The 27,949-nt window shown below is 40.7% G+C and overlaps 2 protein-coding genes across 3 annotated transcripts in view; one reads left to right on the top strand and one right to left on the bottom strand.

The window, feature by feature from the left end:
• Positions 1-1,505: 1,505 nt before the first annotated feature.
• On the bottom strand, positions 1,506-17,594 carry LOC133618708 (alanine aminotransferase 2-like). Of its 2 annotated transcripts, XM_061979306.2 has the most exons (11): positions 17,437-17,594; positions 17,277-17,366; positions 17,093-17,201; positions 8,388-8,521; positions 8,075-8,318; positions 7,923-8,002; positions 5,146-5,282; positions 4,884-5,058; positions 2,069-2,224; positions 1,884-1,996; positions 1,506-1,779 (listed from the first exon to the last, which is right to left on the bottom strand). In XM_061979306.2, the coding sequence occupies exons 1-11, from the start codon at positions 17,521-17,523 to the stop codon at positions 1,689-1,691; spliced, it is 1,416 nt and encodes a 471-aa protein (XP_061835290.2). In that variant the 5' UTR covers positions 17,524-17,594; the 3' UTR covers positions 1,506-1,688. The 2 variants fall into 2 exon arrangements, with proteins under 2 accessions (XP_061835290.2, XP_061835291.2); XM_061979307.2 differs by lacking the exon at positions 1,884-1,996.
• A 3,755-nt stretch (positions 17,595-21,349) lies between these two features.
• Positions 21,350-27,949, top strand: part of sharpin (SHANK-associated RH domain interacting protein) — a 14,435-nt gene continuing 7,835 nt past the window's right edge. Inside the window, exons 1-4 of the mRNA XM_061979311.2 lie at positions 21,350-21,836; positions 26,767-26,938; positions 27,006-27,089; positions 27,157-27,301. Coding sequence (XP_061835295.1) covers positions 21,573-21,836; positions 26,767-26,938; positions 27,006-27,089; positions 27,157-27,301 — 665 coding nt within the window. The 5' untranslated portion in view covers positions 21,350-21,572. The remainder of the gene's footprint in view (positions 21,837-26,766; positions 26,939-27,005; positions 27,090-27,156; positions 27,302-27,949) is intronic.

Below are 27,949 nucleotides of genomic sequence, written 5' to 3'. Positions count from 1 at the left end.
CGGTCCAGATTTATTCATAGCAGGCCACCACAAACAAACACTGATATTCTTGTTTTGGGTCTACAGACGAGAGCAGCTTTTTGCTTAATTTGACTGATTCTTACAATCCCTGATGACATCAGTACATACTGAAGGGACATCTTTTTAAGTGGGGTTGGTGATATTCTTAGTGGGATTGGCACTGACCCCGAGGGGGGTCGCCAAACCACACATCATAAGTTGTGTGCCTTTGACTCATTGGGTGTTTTAGCCTTTTATCACAATACATCCTCATCCAAGGCTGACCCTCCACAGGTTGATCAGGCCTGGGTATGTGTTTACTGGTGTCTCCCTGTGGTCTTTTCGCAGCCCATACTGTCTCTTTCCGACAATGGCAATATCTTTGATGCCTTCCGTTTGGCCTGGCCTTTGATTCCAACCTCCTGTAGGAGCCTTGTGGTGGAGCTGGCTACAAAGCCTCTGCAGCCCACCTATACTGGGCGCACCCTTACGCTCCAGCCTCGCTTCTCTGTTTCGGCTGCTAAGTTGGCATAGCCTTTTCTTTTTGTATGCCTCGTCAATGGCATCTTCCCAATGGACCGCTAACTCAACGATGAGGACACTTGACAAGCATTGGACCAGAGGACCAAGTCTGGCCGCATGTTGGTCACTACGACTTCGGTTGGGAATGTAAGACTCTGGCTTAGGTCCACTTGCATTTCCCAATCTCTCGCTGCGTTATGTGTGCATGAGTCAGCAGTTGTTCCCGTGTTTATCTCCTTCCGAATGAAGGAGGATGTTAACTGTGTCCTAAGTACTTATGGGCAAGGCATTGGTGGTTACCCTCTTCTGCTCGAGTTCTGCGACCAACTTGGTTGTGGCGCCAAACCACAGTTTAAATATGATATTTAAACTGTGGTAGTATGCAGGCTCCATCTTGTGGTACGCCAAATAATCAATTGAGTAAACTAGTTTTATTTTCTTATATTCAAACAGTGGTATTGTTCAAACTGTGTAATGTTACAGTGGCCAAAAATATGAAATAAACATGTTAAAAATATACATGTTAAATTAAACTTCTGCCTTGTTTTATTGAATACTTAAGTTTACTACGCTAATGTATTTAATGTTTGTTGTTATGGTAGTACTAGGGGCGCCAAGTTTTTTTTCTAAGGTACTTGCTGGAGTGTCATTACATTTTTGGTTAATTTGCTTGTATTTTTTTTTTTTTAAACCCTGCAATTTTTCACACATTTAGGTGTTTTTATATACACATGAACATATTAATCGAGGCAGAAGACTTCTTTCTGTCAGTACACAGAAGCTCTTTTAAGTAGGCCACACCGGTTTAGTCACCTGTCCCTTTAACAAGGACCCACCTCCATTGCTGCTGTGCCAATCATATGGCTCTGTCAGGTGGTTCCCCTGTGATTGGCTAAGAGCTCATTCTCAGTTAGCAGCTAGTTAATGGTTAAGAGTTTGGATCAGGAAATTGTTTTCCAACACAACAAAAAAGCACAAGCATCTTTTAGTGCCAGTTCAATGTAAACAATTTTTTTACAAGATTTATTAGTAGGGGGTCCCCGCTCCTTCCCTACCTTAGTTTGGGGGTCCTTGGCCTGGAAAACAATGAATACCCCTGCTCTAGACTGTGCAAGTGCACCTAATGTTGTGTACAGACATCGTTTTTTTTTTTTTTAATGTTAAATTCATGAAAAGTCCTTCATGAACTGTAAGTGAAAGCCACTCAGGCGTCTCAGAAGTTCCTCCATTGTGTCTTCAGGGGTCAGGATGCAAAATCTGTCCAAACAGACCAAAGCATTGATAATGGGATTTAACATTCGTTTCTACTGAATGTGTGCTCAATGTGACAATAAGTTTACATTAAAATACTTTATAATGACCTAATATGATAGATGCCTTCTTTTTGTCCGTACATACATCCTGGACTAACTAACACGCCGGCGTCCTCTAACAGTTTTACACAGTAGAACGTGTCAGGTTCCATCTCTACTTCCTGGGGGGGAAAACGTGTGTAAATAATAAAGTGTAGGTGATTTAAAAAAATAAAAAAAAGTGTTTGTGAGACCTTGGCTTTCTGGATGGCTTTTGATGATAGATGCACTCTGGGGAAAGCAAATGCTCCTCCTTTTATGGGCTGGCAGTTGAAACCTTCCAGCTGGTTTAGAACCTTCTCCACTTTCTTCACGTTACCAAGCCAGGTGCTGCTTAGGTGTCTGATCTCCTGGAGGAGAATGTGTATTAGAAGAACCAAGGCTCCAGGCTTTGTGTGGCCCTAAAAGAGACTTTTGTTGTTGCCCCATTTTGGTTTTGTATATTACTTACTTATTATCATTGTTAGATTCTGAAGGGTCCCCACCTCATCACAAACGTCATCACCCCACATACATGCTCTAAAAATGAATTGCTGACTCAATTTGGTTGAAACATTGTAACATCTCCAATATTCTTCAGTTTTAATAATTGTACAACCTGTCAATATACACTTAAATATCCATCCATCTATTTTCTACCGCTTGTCCCTCTCTGGGTTGCGGGGGTGGCTGGAGCCTATCCCAGCCAGCGCCGTTTATATGATTATACTTTCAAGTTTTACCTCACTTCATTGTTGGTGCATCTAAACAGGGTCAAAACTCCTCTGTCTAGTCCTAGTGACGCTACTGTTTCGAACTTTACTCAAGGTTCCATGAATGCAGCACAACTATGTTCAATAAGATCCAAAAGTAAAACGTAAACATAACTTTGCCCGATGCTGCCACAAATAGTTTTAATATATTTCTACCTTTCTTCTATCCCAGAGGTTCTTAACCTTTTTGGAGGTACCGAACCCCACCAGTTTCATATGCGCATTCGCCGAACCCTTCTTTAGTGAAAAATAAACTTTTTTTTTTTTCAAATTCAAGACAAAGTTATGTTTTTTTACTGGTGCACAAAATGAACCGTGCATGAACATCACCTTGTTCAAAGAACAAAACCAACACATAACATGAACTCACAACAAATGACACACCTGCAAATCAGTGTGACTTCTGCGGTTGCCGTATACATAATACGCCGATAGGGAGAAGTCTTTATTTACACGATGACTCGGATGTGTCTTGACCTCCGCGGCGGAGGCTCCGCCGAACCCCTGAGGCCAACTCACTGAACCCCTAGGGTTCGATCCAACCCAGGTTAAGAACCACCGTTCTATCCCCCCATCTTGATGAACTTATATCGTCTGTATTAAGTAATTTTGCGTCTACTCGAAGAGACTAAACTTTTTGCAGTTTTGCAAATTGCAAGTGAGTGTAGGTAGTGTTATACATTGCTAATTTGATTCAAACAACCTTATTATTGAACTTTGACTGCAAATTTGAATTTGTCAGCACTTTGACGATGTCGTAATTTATAACTGACAGATTTAAATGAAAGGGGAAAAAAAATCTTCAAAACTTTACAAGGCCAATGCCATGATCATGTGCCCCTCCTAGTGGTTGTGGTTCTAAACAACCGCATAGCACAGGGATATCCAACTAAGTTGTTTTGGGGACCACATTTCCAGATAGCCTAAGACCAGAGGGCCGGACTTCTCCCTTCACTATTATTCTTTTGTAAATTCCGGAGAATCTGCGTCAGCAGACATTAAATTTCCTTTTGTCAGAGTTACAGGAGTGAATTTAAGGACCTTCTTCAAAAAAAGCTAGTCAAAGATCATATTTATGACAGCAAAAATGGGAGTCTCACAAGTTTTTTTAATCAGTTGAATAGCCCAAATGATCAAAAAAAAACAAGAGGACCTAAAATGGAACCTTGAGGAACACCACTAGTATAACTTAAGAAGTTGAATAAATGACTACTAGCTGCATCTGAAGTAAACAAGCTACAGCAACACCTTAGTTACATAGATCACATTACACAAAAAATGGAAAAGAGAGGACTTCAAGGGGTGCCTTGAATAAAACCTCTGTTATGTAAATCACAGGTTTAGACCCCAGTGTTGTGTTTGCTCCCAAGGTTAAAATGTCAATACAAGGATCTGTCCATGCAGTCCAAGTTCCTCCATAAAACAGGAGCGCTCTAGTGTTTGGGGAATTTGCTGCAAAAATGTTTGTCTCCAAAGGTGTGAACTGAACTTGGTGGTCCAGTATGGTGCCAGTTGAACAGTCCTAGAATAGAGTGTTTATGCAGTGATGTTTTCAAATGACCGTAAGTCTTGAACTATACAAAGTATTTCAATGGTTGGAATCTGCGCTTTTGCATGATATACTAGTTACTATGGTAATCTAAGTCACAGCAGCTCAGACGAGGCACCAAGCAGTGTGGGAGCGTTTCCACAGAGTGTTTCCAGAGCAGCCAGCCTGAAATGTGGGTGTCAGGGACCGATGCAGAAGGAGATTTTTACAACAAAGTTCTAAAGCTTAGTGACGTATCAGATTGTAGGCGGGGTTTTTTTTTTTACCCTTCGCGTTCATTATTCGCCATTTTTGTTGCGTTTTGCTTGATTTTAAAATATGTCGATGGAGAGGGGGTGTGACGTTCATATGTTGTCAATATTCAGTGTTTTATCGTTCATAGTTAACATTGTAAATCCCACATTCTTTATTTTCATGTACATTCTGGGTGTCTCATTCAGTAAAAAAAAAAAATAATTCCATTCCGTTTTTAAAGCGGTCTGTCATAACATTTTAGCTTTCAATCAGACATTATTGTCAGGTTTTGTATTTGTGTTCCTAAAATTCAGATATACCGGCCCCCAGGCACATTTTTTTCCCTCTAAATTTGGCCCCCGGATTCAAAATAATTGCCCAGCCCTGCTTTACACAGCAACAACACCCCCTGCTTTTTGTGCAGACTCTGCTGTGGTGAAACGGCTAAAGGTCAGAGGTCATACATGGACTCACATTAGTGTAAAGAGGGTAGGAGGGCTCTCCAGGCTTAGGCGGGTCTGCCATCAGCTGCAGGGCAATCTGACCCGCCACTGGAGGACAGCCGCTAGTATTGAAGAGCACCTGGATGAATTTCATGGCAGGAGGGTCAATGTTTACAAGCTCCACATATCCTCCACGAAGACCACACCTAGGGGGGGACCCAACATTATTATTACTACGAGGGCCAATCAGGAACCTTTGTGTGTGTGTGTGTGTCACATCATTCGCAGCTTACTCCCCCAGGAAGCCTTTAGAAGCCGAGTGGAAGGAGGCCAGTTCAAGAGTGTCGGAAAAAGAAGGACCCATGTCGGTTAGAACCTTCTTATAGGAGACAAACTCTGTGTTTTCTGCAAAGATGCAGTTCTGGTAGACCTGTGGGGGAGCACAAAATGTTCTAGCCAAGTCCACTGAGTAGAGTTAACTGCTAATGCTTGCTGATTTGTCGTCGCATTTGAACAAAATATGCTCAATCTGTTGGCATTTTAGCTATTTTACTCATGTCAAAATGTATAAATGGCATGATGCAAGAGAACATAGTGCCTTGGCACTTTTGATACTTGGTGCTATCTTGTTCGGTACCGGCATGCAGGGGCCACGTTGCAATTATGCCTGCCATCTGAGGGCTGCTTGTCACAGTGACTGCATATTAATATAAACGTATAACAGCCTCGTTACACAACTTGCAGAGGCAACTGTTTTTGCTTATTATATTGTTCTACTTACAGAATAATGGATAACTTGCTTTGAAATTATAAGTCAGCTGGTTTTTAGATATTTTAGTATTAATTTTTGATAACAAAAAGCTTGTTGCACGATAAGATATTATTCAAGTGTTGAACATATGCAGTACATTTGTATGCAAAATCATAATAGAACTGCACTTTTGGCATGTAGCGCTATCTTGTTAGGTCTTAGCTTTAGCATATCCGATTAAAATTTGGCACTTTAGCAACCGCACATTGAAGCAAAGAGCTGTTCCCATGATATAACAATGCATCCACACAGGTTGTTACCATGTTAGCATTCTAGCTTTTTGTACTGATTGCACTAATATTTTGGGAATTTGCCCCAAATCAAAATATGTGCCAGGACTATGTACTACATATATAACACTTATTTTGCTGAGCGTTATGTGGGAATTGCATATAACCTTGAGATTTAGCACTTTAGAAACAAACGAAATATGTCTACATGTTATCACAATGTGTCTAGAGTAGTTATTAGCATGTTAGCTATTTGTATTTGTACTGATTGCACTGAGATTATTAGGGAATTCTCCCAAAATTAAAATAGATGTCAGGAGGACTTATCTCTGTTGCACTTATCTTGCGAGGTGCTAGCTTTAGCATTTTAGCAATTTAGATATTGCATGAGATTTAGCACTTTACATACAAGCAATCTAAGCAACAGATGTTGCCATTTTATCACAATATGTCCACAGTGGTTGCTAGTATGTTAGCTCTTAGCATGCTAGCTATTTGTACTGATAGCACTGAGATTTTTTGGAAATCCTACCAAAATTAAAACATGTTTCAGAGGGGCATATGTACTACAATAGGGCCCCATTCCTGGGTGGATCTCGCATGAGAGGAAATAGGGGGATTATTAATTTTATAATGCAATCTGCTGAAAATGATTGAAAACAACACCCTATGTAGCAACTGACACTGGTCAAAGTTTGAATTGCCACAAAACACATTTTAAGATATTCAACACTCAACTTCCATTTGGCGGCTACAATGGATAGCGCACACCCCCCAATTTGTCACGTTTCATGGATCAGGTAAAGCGCAACGATGGGGCCATGTGAATCCCCTACTGTATGTACATAACATGACAATAGTATTTTAGCAATTTTCATATCACATCGAGATTTAGCACTTTAGAAATAATATGTTGAAGTAAAAGATGTTTCAATGTACCGTATTTTTCGGAGTATAAGTCGCTCCGGCGTATAAGTCGCACCGGCCGAAAATGCGTAATACAGAAGGAAAAAAACATATAAGTCGCACTGGAGTAGAAGTTGCAGTTTTTGGGGAAATTTATTTGATAAAACCCAGCACCAAGAATAGACATTTGAAAGGCAATTTAAAATAAATAAAGAATAGTGAACAACAGGCTGAATAAGTGTACGTTATATGAGGCATAAATAAGCAACTGAGAACATGCCTGGTATGTTAACGTAACATATTATGGTAAGAGTCATTCAAATAACTATAACATATAGAACATGCTATACGTTTACCAAACAATCTGTCACTCCTAATCGCTAAATCCCATGAAATCTTATACATCTAGTCTCTTACGTGAATGAGCTAAATAATAATATTTGATATTTTACGGTAATGTGTTAATAATTTCACACATAAGTCGCTCCTGAGTATAAGTCGAACCCCGGCCAAACTATGAAAAAAAACTGCGACTTATAGTCCGAAAAATACGGTAATCACAATGTATCCACAGTGGCTGTTATCGTTTAGCATTGTTAAAATTTCCCTTTACCGGTAAGGCAAAGCCCAAACGTCATCAAGTTGGTAGCAGGCTCATTCAAAATTGAATTTGTCACTAAAGTTACCAAAAAAGTGTTATAAGAATGTTTGATACAGTGGTCAACTCATTTTTACACGGCGTGGCGAAGTTGGTAGAGTGGCCGTGCCAGCAATCGGAGGGTTGCTGGTTACTGGGGTTCAATCTCCACCTTCTACCATCCTAGTCACGTCCGTTGTGTCCTTGGGCAAGACACTTCACCCTTGCTCCTGATGGCTGCTGGTTAGCGCCTTGCATGGCAGCTCCCGCCATCAGTGTGTGAATGTGTGTGTGAATGGGTGAATGTGGAAATACTGTCAAAGCGCTTTGAGTACCTTGAAGGTAGAAATGCGCTATACAAGTATAACCCATTTATCATTTATCATATATCATTACAGTGCTTATTAGTGCAACATCACCCTCTGCTGGATCAGACAAGTTTGGCACGCCCCTACATGCTAATCGCTAGCCTTGACGGACGCTCACCTCATCTGCGAGAAGGAAAAGCTGCTTCTCCAAAACAAACCTGATGACCTCTTGCATGGATCCCCTGCTTTGGATGTGACCTGCCAGAAAGTGAACTGTCAACACAGATGACTTTTAAAGGCCGAGCTTAATTAGGACCGAGACGTTCCTACCTGTAGGATTCCCCGGGTTGATGACATACAAAGCCACAGGTTTGCAGACTTGTTGGGCAGACTCCAGCGCTCGATGCAGCTCCTCTATCTGCAGCTCCCAGCCGTGCTCCTCATCCAGGAAGTAAGGGACCACCACGGCCCCGAGAAACTCCGCAGACAAGGGGGTGGTGCTGTAGCACGGCACTGGCACCAGCACGCCACTCCTGGGTGACCCTTCGCTGTTCACCAACATCCTGAGCATGTTCTACAAAAGTGCACACAATTTGCGCATTTATTAAGGAAGACGAGAATAACGCAATAATGGCTGCAATACCGCGAGTGACCACTGAGAGCCGGAATGGATCCATATGTTGTCTGGGTCAGATGGAACGCCGCCGTCTCTTTGGGTGATGAAGTGAGCGACACAGTGGATGATTTCGGTGATACCAGGTGTGTTTGTATACGAGCCTGAGGGGAATAAAACATAACACATTTTATTTAAGGTCATTTCACTGTGGAGTCCCACTGGTAGTTCTCAGGATCTTATTTAAGTTTGAAACAAAATTTACATGTTTTATTCACCGCAGATTCGCTGGAATCAAATTTTTTTTTTGCTGAAATATCACCTCAACCATGACATTGAGAAAGTAGCTAAAAAGTCGACACCTCTCCTGTGCAATTTTTATTATATATGCCATACCTCTAACATATGCCTGTCACTCTGCAGTTGTTTCAACAGCTACCATGCCAATTGTTATCCTTTTAGCGATGTTTTACTTATGTCAAAATGCAAATATATAAATAGCATTTTGAAAGAACACTAAAGAATGGCCTTGGTACTCTAAGCATACTTGCCAACCCTCCCGATTTTCCTGGGAGACTCACGAATTTCAGTACCCCTCCCGAAAATCTCCCGGGACACCCATTCTCCCGATTTCCACCCGGACAACAATATTGGGGGCGTGCCTTAAAGGCACTGCCTTTAACGTCCTCTACAACCTGTCGTCACGCCCGCTTTTTCTCCAAACAAGCAGCGTGCCGGCCCTGTCACATAATATATGCGGCTTTTACACACACACACACACAAGCAAATGCAAGCCATACTTGATCAACAGCCATACAGGTCACACAGAGGGTGGCCGTATAAACAACTTTAACACTGTTACAAATATGCGCCACACTGTGAACCCACACCAAAAAACAATGACAAACACATTTCGGGAGAACATCCGCACTGTAACACAACAGAACAAATACCCAGAATCCCTTGCAGCACTAGCTCTTTCGTGACGCTATAATATACACCCCCCGCTACCACCCCCACCCCCCCACTCTCCCGTATTCGGAGGTCTCAAGGTTGGCAAGTATGACTCTTAAGTATTGACTGCCACCTTGCTAAGTGTTAGCATGCTGTCTGTTAGCATTTGAGCTTTTGTTAAGGCACATACATAAAAAGCATGATGTAAAATTCAGTCTGAGCCTGGGCCCCAGGAGAGGGGGTCCAGAGGGAGACCAAGGAAGAAAAACAACGTCATAGCCATAGCACCCATAGACATGTATGTAAGAGGGAAACATCAAAGGACATTACAGCACAGAGCTGATGCAACCAGCTGCCACTCCAGCAGTGCCAATTCTACACACATCCACAAAAGTACAAAAAACAACAACAGAAATAATCACCCACACAGTGTTCCACGCCATCGTCTGCTGAGGAAGAGATGGGAGCAGACCCAACAAAGCAACCAAGAGATCCTACTCCACCCTTGGCCTCCCACCAACTCTCGGCCAGTGTCCAGTCTGTATGGATGAGCGAGGATGTCCGATACACGCTCATTCAGCCAAGACACCGTGAAGCCCGTCCGTCCCGGCGCCCAGCGCCAGCTCAGCAGCACTGTCTCTTCATCCGCATCTCCTCTCCTCCAGTCTCTCCAAACAGACTCCGGTGTGGCAGGACACCCAGCAGCTGGTTCCCACGGCCAAAAGGCTGCCGGGCATACTTGCCAACCTTGAGACCTCCGAATTTGGGAGATTGGGGGGGGGGGGGATTGGTGGTAGCGGGGGGTGTTTCTTGTAGCGTCCCGGAAGAGTTAGTGCTGCAAGGGGTTCTGGGTATTTGTTCTGTTGTGTTTATGTTGTGTTACGGTGCGGATGTTCTCCCGAAATGTTTGTCATTCTTGTTTGGTGTGGGTTCACAGTGTGGCGCATATTTGTAACAGTGTTAAAGTTGTTTATACGGCCACCCTCAGTGTGACCTGTATAGCTTTAGGTTGATTTGACCATTAAATTTTGGTCATTTTCCAACCAACATGTTGCAACACAAATACAACATTGAAACAACTTGCTTTTTGACAATGTTTATTCAATGTCAGGTTGTGACGTTGATTTGAGCCTTGAAGCACATTCAGAACAGCGCTGCCAGGGCCCGGACGAGGACACGTACGTTCGGTCAACCGTATTACTCCATTGGCTCCCGATAAATCTCTGTATTGAATAATCTGGCCATACCACCACCCCTTCCTCCTGTGTTGCCAGCTTGGGTGTCAGGTTTGACCACCACCTCACATTTGATTCATCTGTCCAACATCTGTCCAAAACTGCTTACTTTCATCTGAGAAACATCACCAAACTCCGCCCCTCTCTATCCCTCCGTGATGCTGAGAAACTGGTCACCATCTTTGTCTCCTCCAGACTGGATTATTGCCATGCGCTCCTTGCTCGGGGTCGCGGGCAGAAGCCTTCAAAAGCTTCAACACATCCAGAACAGCTCTGCCAGGGCCTGACCAGCGAACGTAAGTTGGATCATTTTTTCATTCAAAACAGAATAAGGCTGTTTTGAGAACATACTCCTAGGACACCTCAGTGATGGACGCTCTGACCTCCCTCCCTCCTCAACAACATCTGGGAGTTGAACTTTGCTTGCACTGCCTGCAGAGCGGCTCCAGGCCTAGAGACACAACAACACTACACCATGGACAATGGGCATAAGTACCGGTACACCCTTCCTCCCACCCCCACCCCAAGCCTTCACCACAGCTTGATTCCCCTTAGGGGCAATGGACGGCTGAGAAGCGCTTATACAGCTGCAGCCGGCCTCCGTAGCTACCACTACCTCCCCTCTGTTGCAAGTTTTGTTGATTCTATGTAACTTGTTTGTGTGTGCTATGGCTGTGAGTTTTTTTTCTTTGGCCTCAGTCTGGACTTCTCCCTGAAGTCCAGCCTTTGACTGAATTTGTTTTTCCCCCTACCTGTTTCTCACCCTTTTATTGTAAGGGGCGCTGGAAGTTGGCAGACCCGTCAGTGATCCTTTTTCTGTCTCCCTGTAATGTTTGTCTGATCTTGAATGGGATTGTGCTGAAAATCTAATTTTCCCCTCGGGGATTAATAAAGTACTTCTGATTCTGATTCTGATAACCGTGTTACTCCAAAAAATCCATTGGCTCCCGATAAATCTCCGTATTGAATAAAAACTCTCCCTTCTCACTCACCAATGCATCCATGGAAACCCAGCAGGCACAAGATATTGATACGTTGTTTGTACAAAACACATGTCCTTTTAAACTGACTTTGAAAAATTGTTGCACTTGTCAATTGAGACAACATTGGTGTCTAATGTTGGATCCACGTTGTTGGTCGGGAACTGACCAAATTACAATGGTCTAATCCAGTGATTTTCAACCACGGTGCCGCGGAGTGTGCCGTGAGATATTGTTTGGTGTGCCGTGGGAAATTATGCAACTTAACCTAATTGGTCCAAAAAAATTTTTTTGCAAATCAATAATCATAATAATGTGCCTGTGCTGTGTAGAGCTTGGCAGGGTGACCATGTAATACTCCATATCAGTAGGCAGGGGCACCGCTAGGGATTTTGGGCCCCATGAAGAGAATCTTTACAGGGCCCCCAACACAGTGTCATTATTTTTTCTGTATTATAATTTCATCATCATTAGGGGCCTCTCTGGGCCCCCCTCCATCATGGGCCCCTAGAATCCGTCTCCTTTACCCCCCCCTTTTCGGCGCCCCTGTCAGTAGGTGGCAGCAGGTAGTTCATTGCTTTGTAGAAGTCGGAACGCGTCGAGGATGGTTTGTCGTGATCCCAATATGCAGAGCACAGCGAGAGACAGCGTGCAGGTAAAAAGGTATGTAACGCTTAAACAAAAAATGAACAAAAGGCAAGTGCCGCTAGGAAAAGGCACTGAAGCGTAGGGATGGCTATGTAAAACAAAAGTAAGACTGAACTGGCTACAAAGTCAACAAAAACAGAATGCTGGACGACAGCAAAAACTTACAGCCTGTGGAGCAAGGACGGCGTCCACAAAGCACATCCGTACATGCCATGACAATCAACAATGTCCCCACAAAGAAGGATAGCGTACGCACAACTTAAATAGTCTTGATTGCGAAAACAAAGCAGGTGCGGGCAATAGCACTCAAAGGAAGGCGTGAAGCTGCTACAGGATAACACCAACAAAACAGGAAGAGTCACCAAAATAACAGTGCAAGACAGGAACTAAAGCACGACACACAGGAAACAACAACAAACTCAAAATAAGGCACGGCAACCTGCTGGAGTTTCATTTTTGAACCTTTTCTGCTGGTGGTGTGCCTCTGTATTTTTTTTAATGAAAAAAATGTGCCTTGCCTCAAAAAAGGTTGAAAAACACTGCTCCAATCAACGTCACAACCTGACATTGAATAAACGTTGTCAAAAAACATGTCGTTTCAACGTTGTATTTGTGTTGGAAAATGACCAAAATTCAATGGTCAAATCAACCTAACGTTGATTCAACGTCGTCAAAAAGCATGTTGTTTCAACGTTAGGTTTGAGTTATTCAACGTCAGGACCTAATTTAACCTTGTGCCTGCTGGGAATGCTCCACAACACCTCCTCAGCATACAGACCACATCCAGATCCCTCCGGTCCACAAACACTTAGCGTCTCTGTCAGCCAAAGACCTCCATGAGGGACAGAGCCTTCTCAGTGGCTGCTTCACACCTCTGGAACACTTTGCCAGAGGATTAGCGGGCACCACTAACTGTTGAGTGCTTTGCACCTTAAGACATTTTTGTTCAGGAAGGCCTACCGTTGATTTGCATTACCTGCCTTTCATGGATGTTATGCTTGTTTCATAAAGCTTTTATTATATTGTTTTAATTGTGTCTGTTTTTAACCCTGCTGCGCTTTGAAATTTGTACGCAAGTGTAAAGTGCTTTATGAACAAAATGCATTGTTGTTATTATTATCAATGCCAATATGTAAATGGCATGTGGTAAGAACACTAAAGAACTGCCTGGGCACTACCTGTATTGACTGCCACTTTGCTAGTTACTCCGCAAAGTAACTAGACATTATTTTTAATTTTGTTATTTCAAAACGCTGTTACGTTTGATAATATGTTAAACGTCAAAGATGTTTGTATTAACTGATTGAAGAATAAAAACACTACGCACATTATTTTAGATCATTTGGCATTCATCTGAACTCAGTAGATTGCAGTGTGCCATATTGATATGCACAGAAATAAAAAATTATAAAAAAATAAATATTTCGTAAAGTAACAGCATTAAATATTGAAAGTACAAAACCCAATACGGTACCAAAAAATGTAAACTTAGGAAAAAAGTAGGGGTGTGGAAAAAATCGATTCGAATTCTAATCGCGATTCTCACGTTGTGCGATTCAGAATCGATTCTCATTTTTAAAAAATCGATTAAAAAAAAAAAAAAATTTAAATAACTTTTTATTTGATTTTTTTTATTTTTTTATTTTTTTTTAAATAAATCAATCCAACAAAACAATACACAGCAGTACCATAACAATGCAATCCAATTACAAAACCAAACCCGACCCAGCAACACTCAGAACTGCAATAAACAGAGCAATTGAGAGGAGACACAAACACGACACAGAACAAAACTAAAAGTAGTGAAACAAAAATGAATATTATCAACAACAGTATCAATATTAGTTACAATTTTAACATAGCAGTGATTAAAAATCCCTCATTGACATTATCATTAGACATTTATTTAAAAAAAAAAAGAAGAATAGTGTCACAGTGGCTTACACTTGCATCGCATCTCATAAGCTTGACAACACACTAATATTTTCACAAAGATAAAATAAGTCATATTTTTGGTTCATTTAATAGTTAAAACAAATTTACATTATTGCAATCAGTTGATAAAACATTGTCCTTTACAATTATAAAGCTTTTTACAAAAATCTACTACTACTGCTTGCATGTCAGCAGACTGGGGTAGATCCTGCTGAAATCCTACGTATTGAATGAATAGAGAATCCTTTTGAATCGGGAAAAAAATCGTTTTTGTACCGAGAATCGTGTTGAATTGAAAAAAAAAAAAATCGATTTTGAATCGAATCGTGACCCCAAGATTCGATATTGAATCGAATCGTGGGACACCCAAAGATTCACAGCCCTAGATTCACAGCCCTAGTAAAAAGGCACAAAGCAACATTTGGCCTTTTAAATAGTGCAATTCTCTGCACCTGTTTACCAAATTACAGCCTGAGAGAACTTCAGATAAAACTGTTACCAAGATTTGGCAAATAAATGACATGCATTCAAGTAAAACGTTTAAAAATGTTCCTGGATGACATTCTGACAATAAATTGCATTTGTGTACTAATAAGTCAATATTTACAAAACTGTACAGTAATGTTATGAATAATTCGAAAACATTCTAGATGCTATCTTGCAAACTGTTAGCCTTTTAGTTATTTGAACTTATATCAATGCCAATATATAAATGGCATGATGTAAAAACACTAAAGAACTGCCTTGATACTCTGTATTGATTGTAATCTTTCTCGGTGCTATAATGCTAACTGTTAGCACTTTATACTCTTGCCTCCCTTATGTCAAACTGCAAACATAAATAGCACGATGTAAGAACACTATAGAAGTGCCTTGACACTCTGTACCAACTGCCACATTGTTAGGTGCTACCATACTAGCTGTTAGCATTTTAGCTTGTTTATCCATCCATCCATCCATCTTCTTCCGCTTATCCGAGGTCGGGTCGCGGGGGCAGCAGCCTAAGCAGGGAAGCCCAGACTTCCCTCTCCCCAGCCACTTCGTCCAGCTCCTCTATATGTCAAAATTCCAATATATAAATGGCGTGATAAAAGAACACTAAATAACTACTTTGGCACTGTTCACCCCTGTCCAATATTTGAAGAGTTACAGCTGCTGCTCAGCTGATTCATTTTTAGTGATGATTTTCAAAGTTTGGCTAGTAGGACATTTTCGCCCCACAGTTCAATTTTTATTGGCCTGCAGCATATTCTTATATTCTCTTCGGCAAACAAATGAATTCCAAATGAGATGTATTATTAGATGTTACACTCATTTGCTTCATCGCCTAAAACAGAAAGCTCAGATATCAATGCTTAGTCCAGATATAGGTTAGCATTTATTGACTGAACGAAGTCGAAGTTCCTGTCGAAAATTGGTTTGACACAAACCTTATCGACTCATATCTCGTTTTCAAGCCCTTGATGAGAACTTACAATATCCATCCATCCATTTTCTACCGCTTATTCCCTTTGGGGTCGCGGGGGGCGCTGGAGCCTATCTCAGCTACAATCGGGCGGAAGGCGGAGTACACCCTGGACAAGTCGCCACCTCATCGCAGGGCCAACACAGATAGACAGACAACATTCACACTCACATTCACACACTAGGGCCAATTTAGTGTTGCCAATCAACTTATCCCCAGGTGCATGTCTTTGGAGGTGGGAGGAAGCCGGAGTACCCGGAGGGAACCCACGCAGTCACGGGGAGGACAAGCAAACTCCACACAGAAAGATCCCGAGCCCGGGATTGAACCCAAGACTACTCAGGACCTTCGTATTGTGAGGCAGATGCACTAACCCCTCTTCCACCGTGCTGCCCAACTTACAATATATGGCATTAAAATGTTACTGTCGAAAATTGGTTTGACACAAACCTTATCGACTCATATCCCATTTTAAAGCCCTTGATGAGGACTTACCAAATATAGAGGTTAAAATGTTACTGTCGAAAATTGGTTTACACAAACCTTATCGATTCATATCTCATTTTAAAGCCCTTGATGAGAACTTACCATATATGGCATTAAAATGTTACTGTCGAAAATTGGTTTGATACAAACCTTATCGATTCATATCTCGTTTTGAAGCCCTTGATGAGAATTTACCATATATGGCATTAAAATGTTACTGTCGAAAATTGGTTTGACAAAAACCTTATCGACTCATATCTCATTTTAAAGCCCTTGATGAGGATTTACCTAATATTGGGGTTAAAATGTTCCTGTCTAAAATCGGTTTTACACAAACCCTATCGACTTATAACTCGTTTTAAAGCCCTTGATGAGAGCTTACAATATATGGCATTAAAATGTTACTGTCGAAAATTGGTTTGACACAAACCTTATCGACTCATATCTCATTTTAAAGCCCTTGGTGAGGATTTACCTAATATTGGGGTTAAAATGTTCCTGTCTAAAATCGGTTTTACACAAACCCTATCGACTTATAACTCGTTTTAAAGCCCTTGATGAGAGCTTACAATATATGGCATTAAAATGTTACTGTCGAAAATTGGTTTGACACAAACCTTATCGACTCATATCTCATTTTAAAGCTCTTGATGAGAACTTACCATACATGGCATTAAAATGTTCCTGTCGAAAATTGGTTTGACACAAACCTTATCGACTCATATCTCATTTTAAAGCCCTTGATGAGAACTTATCATATATGGCATTAAAATGTTACTGTCGAAAATTGGTTTGACACAAACCTTATCAACTCATATCTCATTTTCAAGCCCTTGATGAGGATTTACCAAATATTGGGGTTAAAATGTTCCTGTCGAAAATCGGTTTTACACAAACCCTATTGACTCATATCTCATTTTAAAGCACTTGATTAGAACTTACCGTATATATGGCGTTAAAATGTCAATATACTCTCATGTGATGATGCATTAGATACACATGGTTTTTTTTGATCACCTATATTTATCTTACCTACAGAGTTGCCCTCACACCAGCTTAGCAGCTTCTGTGCACGCTGTTTGACATCCACGGGAAGTTTGTCGCCGTCCATTAGTTGAGGATAGAAACAAGCAGCAAGAACCTGCCATACATAAACTGAACTTAATCTACTTTAAGGTAACGCACCTTTTTAAATAAAGCATATTTTGAGGCTTACTTGTCTGACAAAAGTGAGAGGCTTCACTCCCGTGATGTGTGGGTCACCCCAGGAAACGTCGATGACATATTTGTATGGCTTCTCCACTCCCTGTTGCAGAAATGACACCACAGCTGTAATGCTATTCATATTTTGCAGGATGATGTCGCTTTTCTTTTACCTGTCTGAGCATCTCCTTGATGCGACACGCGTGTTCTGTCATAGTTGTCATCTCAGTTTGCTTGAAATTCTCCTGCAGGACTGACATGTTTCTACTCTTCAGACATCGAGTGAGTCCAGCAGATCACTTTTAACTTGGAAGAGGATTTTTGGTTTAACGATCCACACACGCGTGCTTCATTAACAGACTTGGTGTGTGTTGTTTATATTCCAGAATGTTGTTAAAGTGTGACCAGCAGTGTTACTTGTTGCTGCCATCAAACATTAATTACACTTGTTAGACTCTTGTCAATTCTTTCACTTTGACTTTGCACCTTACTAACGTGCTTCTTTTCTTCTCGCTTCTTAGTGTTCATGTCCTTAGAAGATCTTTGATTAGCGTTTTTGGCAGCAGCTTTATACACAACAAATGACTCCCGATTTGTAGAAGATCTTTGATGAGCATATTTCGTAAAAACCGTGCCAGTGACAAAAGAGTGCCTTTGTCACATAGATGATCTTTGACTATGTTTTTTTTTTTTTTTACAGTAGGTCCATGAAAACAGCAGAGTAGTCATGTCATGTTGAGGATCTTTGACAAACATTTTTGGCAGTAGCTTTGCAGCACTGCGCTTATGTTATCTAGAGCAGTCTCCAACGACCGGTACCGGTCCGTGGATCGATTGGTACCGGGCCGCACAAGAAATTTAAAAAATATATATGTACATATTTTATTTTTTATTTTTTATTAAATCAACATAAAAAACACAATATACACTTACAATTAGTGCACCAACCCAAAAAACCTCCCTCCCCTCATTTACACTCATTCACACAAAAGGGTTGTTTTTTTCTGTTATTAATATTCTGGTTCCTACATTATATATCAATATAGATCAATACAGTCTGCAAGGGATACAGTCCGTAAGCACACATGATTGTATTTTTTATTTTTATTAATAACAGAAAGAAACAACCCTTTTGTGTGAATGAGTGTAAATGGGGGAGGGAGGTTTTTTGGGTTGGTGCACTAATTGTAAGTGTATCTTGTTTTTTTTATGTTGATTTAATAAAAATAATAGTAAAATAAAATGTTTTTTTGTTTGTTTTTAATTTCTTGTGCGGCCCGGTACCAATCGATCCACGGACCGGTACCGGGCCGCGGCCCAGTGGTTGGGGACCACTGATTCAGAGGATCTTTGATTAGTGTTACTGCCATCAAACATTACATTTGTTAGACTTTTGTCAATTCTTTCACTTTGTCTTTGCACCTTACAAATGTGCTTATTTTCTTCTCGGTTCTTAAAAACAGCAGTGTTCGTGTCTTTAGAAGATCTTTGATTAGCGTTTTTGGCAGCAGCTTTATACAAAACAAATGGGTCCCATTATGTAGAAGATCTTTGATGAGCATGTTTCCTAAAAACAGCTGTGTGCCTTTGTCGTATAGATGATCTTTGACTGTTTTTTTACAGTATGTCCATAAAAACAGCAGAGTGGTCATGTCATGTTGAGGATCTTTGACAAACGTTTTTTGGCAGTAGCTTTGCAGCACTGCATTTCTGTTATCTAGAGGGTCTTTGATTAGCATATCTGCAGTCAATCCATAAGTTCTCTTTTCGTATAGATGATCTTTGACTTGGTTTTTTTTTTTATTGGAGGTAAAAACAGCAGAGTGTTCATTTCCTTAGAAGATCTTTGATTAGCGTTTTTGGCAGCAGCTTTATACACAACAAATGGGTCCTGTTATGTAGAAGATCTTTGATGAGCATATTTCCTAAAAACAGCTGTGTGCCTTTGTCGTATAGATGATCTTTGACTGTTTTTTTTTTTTTTACAGTAGGTCCATAAAAACAGCAGAGTGGTCATGTCATGTTGAGGATCTTTGACAAACGTTTTTGGCAGTAGCTTTGCAGCACTGTGCTTCTGTTATCTAGAGGATCTTTGATAAGCATATCTGCAGTCATCCATAAGTTCACTTTACGTATAAATGATCTTGGACTAGGTTTTTTTTTAATTGTAGGTAAAAAAAACGGCACAGTGGTCATGTTATATACTGTAGAGGATCTTTGACTAGTGTTTTTTAGAGTATGTTCTTAAAAACAGCAGCGCGCTTCTGTCATTTAGAGGATCTTTGATTAGTGTTACTGCCATCAAACATTACATTTGTTAGACTTTTGCCAATTCTTTCACTTTGTCTTTGCACCTTACAAATGCTTCTTTTCTTGGTTCTTAAAAACAACAGTGTTCGTGTCTTTAGAAGATCTTTGATTAGCGTTTTTGGCAGCAGCTTTATACACAACAAATGGCTCCCATTATGTAGAAGATCTTTGATGAGCATATTTCCTAAAAACAGCTGCGTGCCTTTGTCGTATAGATGATCTTTCACTATGTTTTTTTTTTTACATTAGGTCCATGAAAACAGCAGAGTGGTCATGTCATGTTGAGGATCTTTGACAAACGTTTTTGGCAGTAGCTTTGCAGCACTGCGCTTCTGTTATCTAGAGGATGTTTATAAGCATATCTGCAGTCAATCCATAAGTTCACTTTTCGTATAGATGATCTTTGACTAGGTTTTTTATAATTGTAGGTAAAAACAGCAGAGTGGTCATGTTATATACTGTAGAGGATCTTTGACTGGTGTTTTTTGGAGTATGTTCTTAAAAACAGCAGTGCGCTTCTGTCATTTAGAGGATCTTTGATTAGTGTTTTTACAGTAGGTCCACATAAACAGCTGAGTGCTCTTGTCGTATAGATGATCTTTGACTCAAGTTTTTTTGCAGGACGAGTGTAAAAACAGCAGAGTGGTCATGTCATGTTGAGGATCTTTGACTAGTGTTTTTAGCAGTAGTTTTAAAACCAACAGAGTGCTTCAGTTATGTAGATGATCTTTGACTTTAACAGTTAAGTGTGCTTGTTGTATAGAGGATCTTTGATTAGTGTTTTTACAGTAGGTCCACATAAACAGCTGAGTGCTCTTGTTGTATAGATGATCTTTGACTCAAGTTTTTTTGCAGGACGAGTGTAAAAACAGCAGAGTGGTCATGTCATGTTGAGGATCTTTGATTAGTGTTTTTAGCAGTAGTTTTAAAAACAACAGAGTGCTTCAGTCATTTAGATGATCTTTGACTTTAACAGTTCTGTACGTGTGCTTGTTGTATGGATGATTTTTCACTAAGGTTTTTCTGTGCAGTAGGTCTGTAAATACAGCAGTGTGGTCATGTTATAATTGAGAATATTTGATTAGCATTTTTGGCACTTGCTTTAAAAACAGCAGCGTGGTCATGTATTTAGAGGATCTTTGATAAACATATTTGCAATCAATCCGTAAAAACAGCTGAGACAATTCACAATTATAGGATAGAACCAGGGGCGCCGCTAGGGGTTTTGGGCCCCATGAAAATAATCTTTACAGGGCCCCCAACACAGTGTCATTATTTTTTCTGTATTAGAATTTCATCATCATTAGGGGCCTCTCTGGGCCCCCCTCCATCATGGGCCCCTAGAATCCGTCTCCTTTACCCCCCCTTTTCGGCGCCCCTGGATAGAACGTCATGATATTAAAAAAATACGTTTTTGATTTTTATTCCACAATTGGGACTTTTTATCTCGTAATTCTGACTTTATCTCATAATCTCGATTTTTGTATCATAATTTCGTATCTCATATTTATGATTTTTAATCTCATAATTCTTATCCCATAATTGTGATTCATTGTATTTTTTTCCCCAGTGGTGGTAACGTGATTCCACAGAATCGACATTTTACAAGATAGAAGAAAGAAGAATACAATTGGAAAAAAAGAAGCATTTAGTTAACCGTTCTGCGATACAATAATAATCCTGCTGTAAAGTACATTCCTATTCAACAGGGGGCAGTAATTCACATAAAATAAACAGACGAAGAAGAAGCCTGCGTTGTTTCCTGACGGAAAGAAATGTTCGACGTACTGATGCACTTCCTGTTTTCTTTTTCGACTCCTTCGTACCTGTCGGTCCGGTTCTCGTTAAAAATGGAGCCATTCGCCCGGCAACGACACAACGACGACCACCCCGCGGAGGAACGCGCTTTTCCGCGACACCGGTGGACCTTATAAACACTCCGAACCGGTGAAGCGCACCTCAATAAGGGGGCTTTCAAGCCCACACAAGCCGCAGCGATATGGCTCTCAGCTCGGGCGGCTGGGCTCCGCAGGTCCCTCTTCTCGGTTCGTCCCAGCCCGGTGCCTGCGAGGGGCTGGCGGCCTCGGCTTGCTGCAGCACCGTCTTAATGTCTGTTCGAGTGTCGGTGTCCCACTCCGGAATCCGTCCCTTGTGTCTCCCGGGAGCAGACAGCGAAGCTCTGCGCCTCCAGCTCAGCATGGACCCGAGCCGGGCCGGAGAGTTCCGGCTGGCCCTGAGGGACACCAGCGGGACCCGTAACGCGGTAGGCCTCTTACCGGAATACATTTTAATGGACGTTACACTTGCCTCGTCAATACAACCACGAAGTCATAAACGTCTTTATTCCAAACATTGTAGGAAATATTACTGTCATCATTTATATATTTCATGACAAACGATTAACATTTTAATTCATTCATTCATTCATTTTTATTTATCTCCTTCATTGATGTGCATCTTTGATCGATAGACAATTATACCACAATTATACATTTACACAGCAATGCCTAAGAAGGAGCAGGATGAAGAAAAATCTTATATTTTCCTGCCCCCTTCAACATAATACGTAGTCTTACTTAATGATATCACATAAACCAACAATTACATCCAAATATAACGAAAACAAACAAAAAAAACACAACAATTGCAAAACTTCATGAAGTACAAACCGAACAAAAAAACAAAAGTAGTATACACCCATACTTGCCAACCTTGAGACCTCCGATTTCGGGAGGTGGGGGATGGGCGTGGTCGGGGTGGGACGGGGGCGTGGTTGGGGGCGTGGCTAAAAGGGGAGGAGTATATTTACAGCTATAAAGTCAAGTATTTCATATATATATATATATATATAAAATAAATACTTGAATTTCAGTGTTCATTTATTTACACATAACACTCATCTACTCATTGTTGAGTTAAGGGTTGAATTGTCCATCCTTGTTCTATTCTCTGTCACTATTTTTCCAACCATGCTCTGATGATGCATTGCTGTGTGGCACGCACAAAAGTGCTTTCATCAAATGCAGTAGATGACAGTATTGTCCTGTTTAAGAGTGTCACAACATTGCTGTTTACGGCAGATCAACTGCTTTACAGTATACAAAAAAGTGATTGCTGTTGTTGTGTGTTGTTGCCACGCTGGGAAGACGTTAATGAAACTGCCTAACAATAAACCCACATAAGAAACCAAGAACTCGCCCTCGATCATTCTACAGTTATAACGTGATTGGGCAGGTAAGCTTTTTTATATTGTGGAGGACCTGAGTCCGCCTGAATTTCGGGAGATTTTCGGGAGAAAATTTGTCCCGGGAGGTTTTCGGCAGAGGCGCTGAATTTCGGGAGTCTCCCGGAAAATCCGGGAGGGTTGGCAAGTATGTATACACCTCACGGGATGATACAAAACAAATACAAAACCAGGCAAAAAATAAGTAAAATAATAAATATAAAGCAAAATGGCTGTCCATATGATCTTATTGTTCTGTCTTTATATATTTTTTTCAATTGGACTATATTTTTACAATAATTTATCTCATTGTAAAGAGAATTCCATAGTTTAACCCCCACCACTGATATGCACATTTGTTTTAAAGTTGTCCTTGAATGCTGATGTTGGAAATGACCTTTTCTTCTATACTCTTCATTCTCAGAAGTGATGACAAACATTTTTTGTAAATTTGCTGGTAATGTTTTACTTTTAGCTTTAAACATGACACATAATGTCTGTAACTTTACTAGCTCCTGTAATTTCAATAAACCCGAATCAATAAATAATATGTTAGTGTGTTCTAAGTAATCTACTTTATGAATAATCCTTATAGCTCTTTTCTGTAGTTGATACAATGCCTTTATGTTACTCTTATATGTGTCCCCCCACACTTCCACACAGTAGCTGATATATGGCAATATAAGTGCACAATACAATATACGCATTGCCTTATAATCTAACACATATTTTACCTTATTTAATATAAAAATACTCTTAGACATCTTTTTCCGTACATGTGCAATATGAGATTTCCATGTCAGGCCGTCATCCAGTATCACTCCTAAAAATCTAAGTTCAGAAACCCTTTCAATATCAATTCCGTCTATTGACAGTTTGATCGTTTCCTCCCTTTTCCTCTTACAAAAAATCATGAACTTTGTTTTTTTTACATTTAATGATCATTTATTGACATCAAACCATCTCTTAAGTTTAATCATTTCCTGTTCAATAATGTTTGATAATGCTTTTAAGTCATGTCTCGAACTATAAAAGTTGGTGTCGTCCGCAAATAATACACATTTCAATAACTTTGATACCTCACATGTATCATTAATATATAAAATAAACAATTTTGGTCCCAAAACCGAACCTTGTGGAATTCCACATTCAATCCAAATTTTGTCTCAATCACTTTATTTTCAAGTCTGTTTGCCTTTACTAAGAGAAAATGCATTTAATGTTATACTCATTTTTATTTATTTCATGCAAAAATACATTGTTTGATAAGTTTATTGTAACATAAACTAATGTTATCCTGTTAAATTGTTGCCTTTGATGTTTGGGATTTAATTTTATGTGTAACAGTATAGACCAGTGGTTCTTAACCTTGTTGGAGGTACCGAACCCCACCAGTTTCATATGCGCATTCAGAACCCTTCTTTAGTGAACAATAAAATGTTTTTTTTTTCAAATTCAAGACAAAGTTATATGTTTTTGGTAACACTTTAGTATGGGGAACATATTCTAAGTAACAAATACTTAATTTAGAGTTTTTTGGACACTAGGGGAACATATTCTAAGTAATAAAGACTTAATTTAGAGTTATTTGAGGGTTAGGGTTATAATAAGGCCATGCCGAATAAGGCATTATTAAGTACTTAATAATGACTAGTTAAGAGCCAATATGTTACTAATTTGCTTGTTAATAAGCAACTAATTAATGGTGAATATGTTCCCCATACTAAAGTGTTACCATGTTTTTTTACTGGTGCACAAAATGAACCGTGCATGAACATCACCTTGTTCAAACAACACAACCAACACAGTGCATAAACTCACAACAAATTACACACCTGCAAATTAGTCTGACTTCTGCTGTTGCCGTATCCGTAATACGCCGATAGGGAGAAGTTTTTATTTACACGATGAGTCGGGTGTGTTTTGACCTCCGCCGAACCCCTGAGCCCGACTCACTGAACCCCTAGGGTTCGATCGAACCCAGGTTAAGAACCACTGGCATATACTGTACTGTGTGTGCATCCATCCATTACCTACCGCTTGTCCCATTCGGGTTTGCTGGAGCCTATCCCAGCTGCACTCGGGAGGAAGGCGGGCTGCACCCTGGGCTAGTAGACATAGTAAAGTTAAAGTCCCAACGATAGTCACACTAGGTGTGGTGAAATTACTCTCTGCATTTGATCCATCCTCTTGATCACCCCCTGGGAGGTGAGGGGAGCAGTGAGCAGCAGCAGTGGTGGCTGCGCTCGGGAATCATTTTTGGTGATTTAACCCCCAATTCCAACCCTTGATGCTGAGTGCCAAGCAGGGAGGCATTGGCTTCCATTTTTACAGTCTTTGACTCATTTGAACTCACGACCGGACACTCTAACCACAAGTCCACTGAGCAGGCTTTATAATAATAATAATCAATTAGATTTAATGCAGCAATGTGCAGAGACATCCTGGATGAAAACCAAGGCTTCTCGTCCAACCTAATGGAGTTTGAGAGGTGCTGCAAAGAGGAATGGGTGAAACTGCCCAAAGATGGGCGTGCCAAGCTTGTGGCATCGTATTCAAAAAGACTCGAGGCTGCCAAAGTTGCATCAACAAAGTAAAGTTAAAGTACCATTGATAGTCACACACACACACACTAGGTGTGGTGAAATTACTCTCTGCATTTGACGCATCCCCGTGTTCCACCCCCTGGGAGGTGAGGGGAGCAGTGAGCAGCAACGGTGGCCGCGCTCTGGAATCATTTGGTGATTCAACCCCCAATTCCAACCCTTGATGCTGAGTGCCAAGCAGGGAGGCAATGGTATTTGAGGAAATGCTGTCAATACTTGTGTACATGTGATATTTATTTATTTTTTAGAAAAAAAACTTTCAGACTGTCGCTCTGGGGTATTGTCTGTAGAATTTTAAGGGGAAATCATGGATGTATTCCATTTTGAAAAAAAGCTGTAACATAACAAAATGTGGAAAAAGTAAGCCACTGTGAATACTTTCCAGGTGCACTGTATGTAGCGCATTTCTAGACCCTTTACAGTGAGAACTTAGAACCCATCATTCATTCACACATTGATGATGGTTGTGTATACATGTCTGTACACACCACACACAATTAGCACAGTTATGTAAACATTAAGGCCTATGTTTCAAAGTTAAGGCCCGCGGGCCAGATGTTATTTGATTAGTATTAGAACCGGCCGCAGGCCACAGCCGCCTGCTGCTGTTTTGCACGCACCAATATTCCATCAGTGTTGGCGCTAGGAATTTTCAAAATGGGGTCCCAGGGACCCCATCAAGTCATAAAAATGAGGTCCCACAGTACATTTTGGGGTCCTACTTTTCTGTAAGTGTTTTGAAAACAAATGATAAATGTATGCATTATACTGTTGTATCTCACATTCTATATTGTGTTTTGGAAAAAGGTTGTCATAAACGTTACTTGATTCATAAAAAAAATTAATACAAAAGAAAACACATTTTTATGCCAGGTAAATGTATTCAGTTATAAACATTCATTCACTTTCTTCTTTCCCTCATGGATCTAAACTTTACCGCTGCCTGTATTTTTTTTCTCTATTTTTATTGTAATATTTTCAGAATGTGTTTGTTCTATTTTTGGCCAAAGTAAGACAAAGAAAACAATCTGAAGTTGTCTTTATTTTTTGTTTTAATGCCATGATTTTAATAGTCCGGCCCGCGTGTGCACAGATTTTTCTAAAATTAGTTTGACACCCCTGCATTAAGGGTTAAACCCCCCCCCCCCCCCCCCCCCCAAAAAACATTTTATATTTGAAGTTGAAATCGTTTTAAAAGATTGACTCATTTAAAGTGGAGAAATAATGTCTGTTACTTGTACAGCGTTTTTTGTTTTTTTTAATCTTCAGAAAAAAACTCTAGTAGACACCCTATCTTTAATGTATTCCTGCAACTCTCTGCAGTTGAGTCACAAAAGTTATCCCATTTTTTTCCCGGTCCACAGTTGGTGGAGTTTGACCTTCGCTCTGTTCAATACGAGGTCAAATCTCCTCGTTGCCACGAGATGCGTCTGGTGGCGCCACCTCACGACTTCATCCGCTTCACCTTCCGCTGCGACCGCGAGGCGGAGGAGTGGGCCACCGTGGTGATGTCGTCTCTGCGAGAGGCCCAGCGAGGTCAGTCAGGCATTGTTGATGATGTCGTCACATGTCAGATTCTGACCACGTCATTTTGGGTTCTCAGTTGCAAACATGGCCGCCTATGACGCAGGCAGCAGGCAAACGCAGATGGACGCTTCTACAGAAACGTCCTCCTTACCGCTGGCTGGTGAGTGTCTTCATGCTGACTATCTTGTCGCCCAAACTCTCTGCTCATATTCTCCTCCTTGCCGCAGAGGAGCTCTGCAAGGAGCTAACAAAGGCGGTGGAAGCAGGTGATGCTCAAGCCGCCTCCCAGCATGCTTCAGCGCTCGCTCGCCAGAGAGCGTCACTTACCATCCAACTGGCGGAGACCAACTACACCGCTAGTGGAGAGATCAGGTGACATGTCTGCAGCCTGAACTATTTGATTATGATTTAAAATACTATCAGCTTTCAACTAAAATATCACATTTTAGCTTTATGACAAAAAGATGTCAGCTTCCTAAAAACTACTGTATGATGACACATCTATGTTATTATTAGAATTCTGCCCATCATCCACAATCTTAGTGTGAGACAAGAACATGTCCGTCCCTTTTCTCAGTGTTGTAGGTAGCCGCCTCATGCTAGCATCTATTCTGCCGAAACACCCTCTAAAAACCTCCAAAATCCCTCTACAGTTTTATATACATGCTGTAAGTACAGTGTAGCCTCCATCTATCTTCAACATGGTTCGCCAACCAAAAAGTTTGTATAGTGAAGCAGAGAATCAATGTAAACAATAAGTAATTGCCTTTAGCCTCGACAAAAGTCACTATTTTATTTTTTTAAAAGTACTTTGAAGTAGGGTTGTACGGTATATCAGTATTAATATAGTACCGGGATACTAATGAATCATATTCGGTACTATACTGCCTTTAAAATGTTGTGTCATGCAGGCGAGCATGTTCGGCAGCGCACAATCGCGGAGTACTTACAAGCAGACACAGTGTGTAGACAGAAAAGGGAGAACGGACGAATTTTGGCTTAAAAACTAAAGATAAAGGT

This window comes from Nerophis lumbriciformis, linkage group LG19, assembly GCF_033978685.3.
Source record: "Nerophis lumbriciformis linkage group LG19, RoL_Nlum_v2.1, whole genome shotgun sequence".
Classification (NCBI taxonomy): domain Eukaryota; kingdom Metazoa; phylum Chordata; class Actinopteri; order Syngnathiformes; family Syngnathidae; genus Nerophis; species Nerophis lumbriciformis.
This window is presented reverse-complemented; position numbering and strand designations above follow the sequence as displayed.

Bases quoted from the DNA above. Each gene is read 5' to 3' on its own strand.
- LOC133618708 (XM_061979306.2), bottom strand. From the start codon at position 17,523: ATGTCAGTCCTGCAGGAGAATTTCAAGCAAACTGAGATGACAACTATG. The intron at 17,202-17,276 runs GTAAGCCTCAAA...TATGTATGGCAG, and splicing joins CTCTCACTTTTGTCAGACAA to GTTCTTGCTGCTTGTTTCTA. The intron at 1,780-1,883 runs GTCATTATAAAG...CTGTTTGGACAG, and splicing joins GAAGGCATCTATCATATTAG to ATTTTGCATCCTGACCCCTG.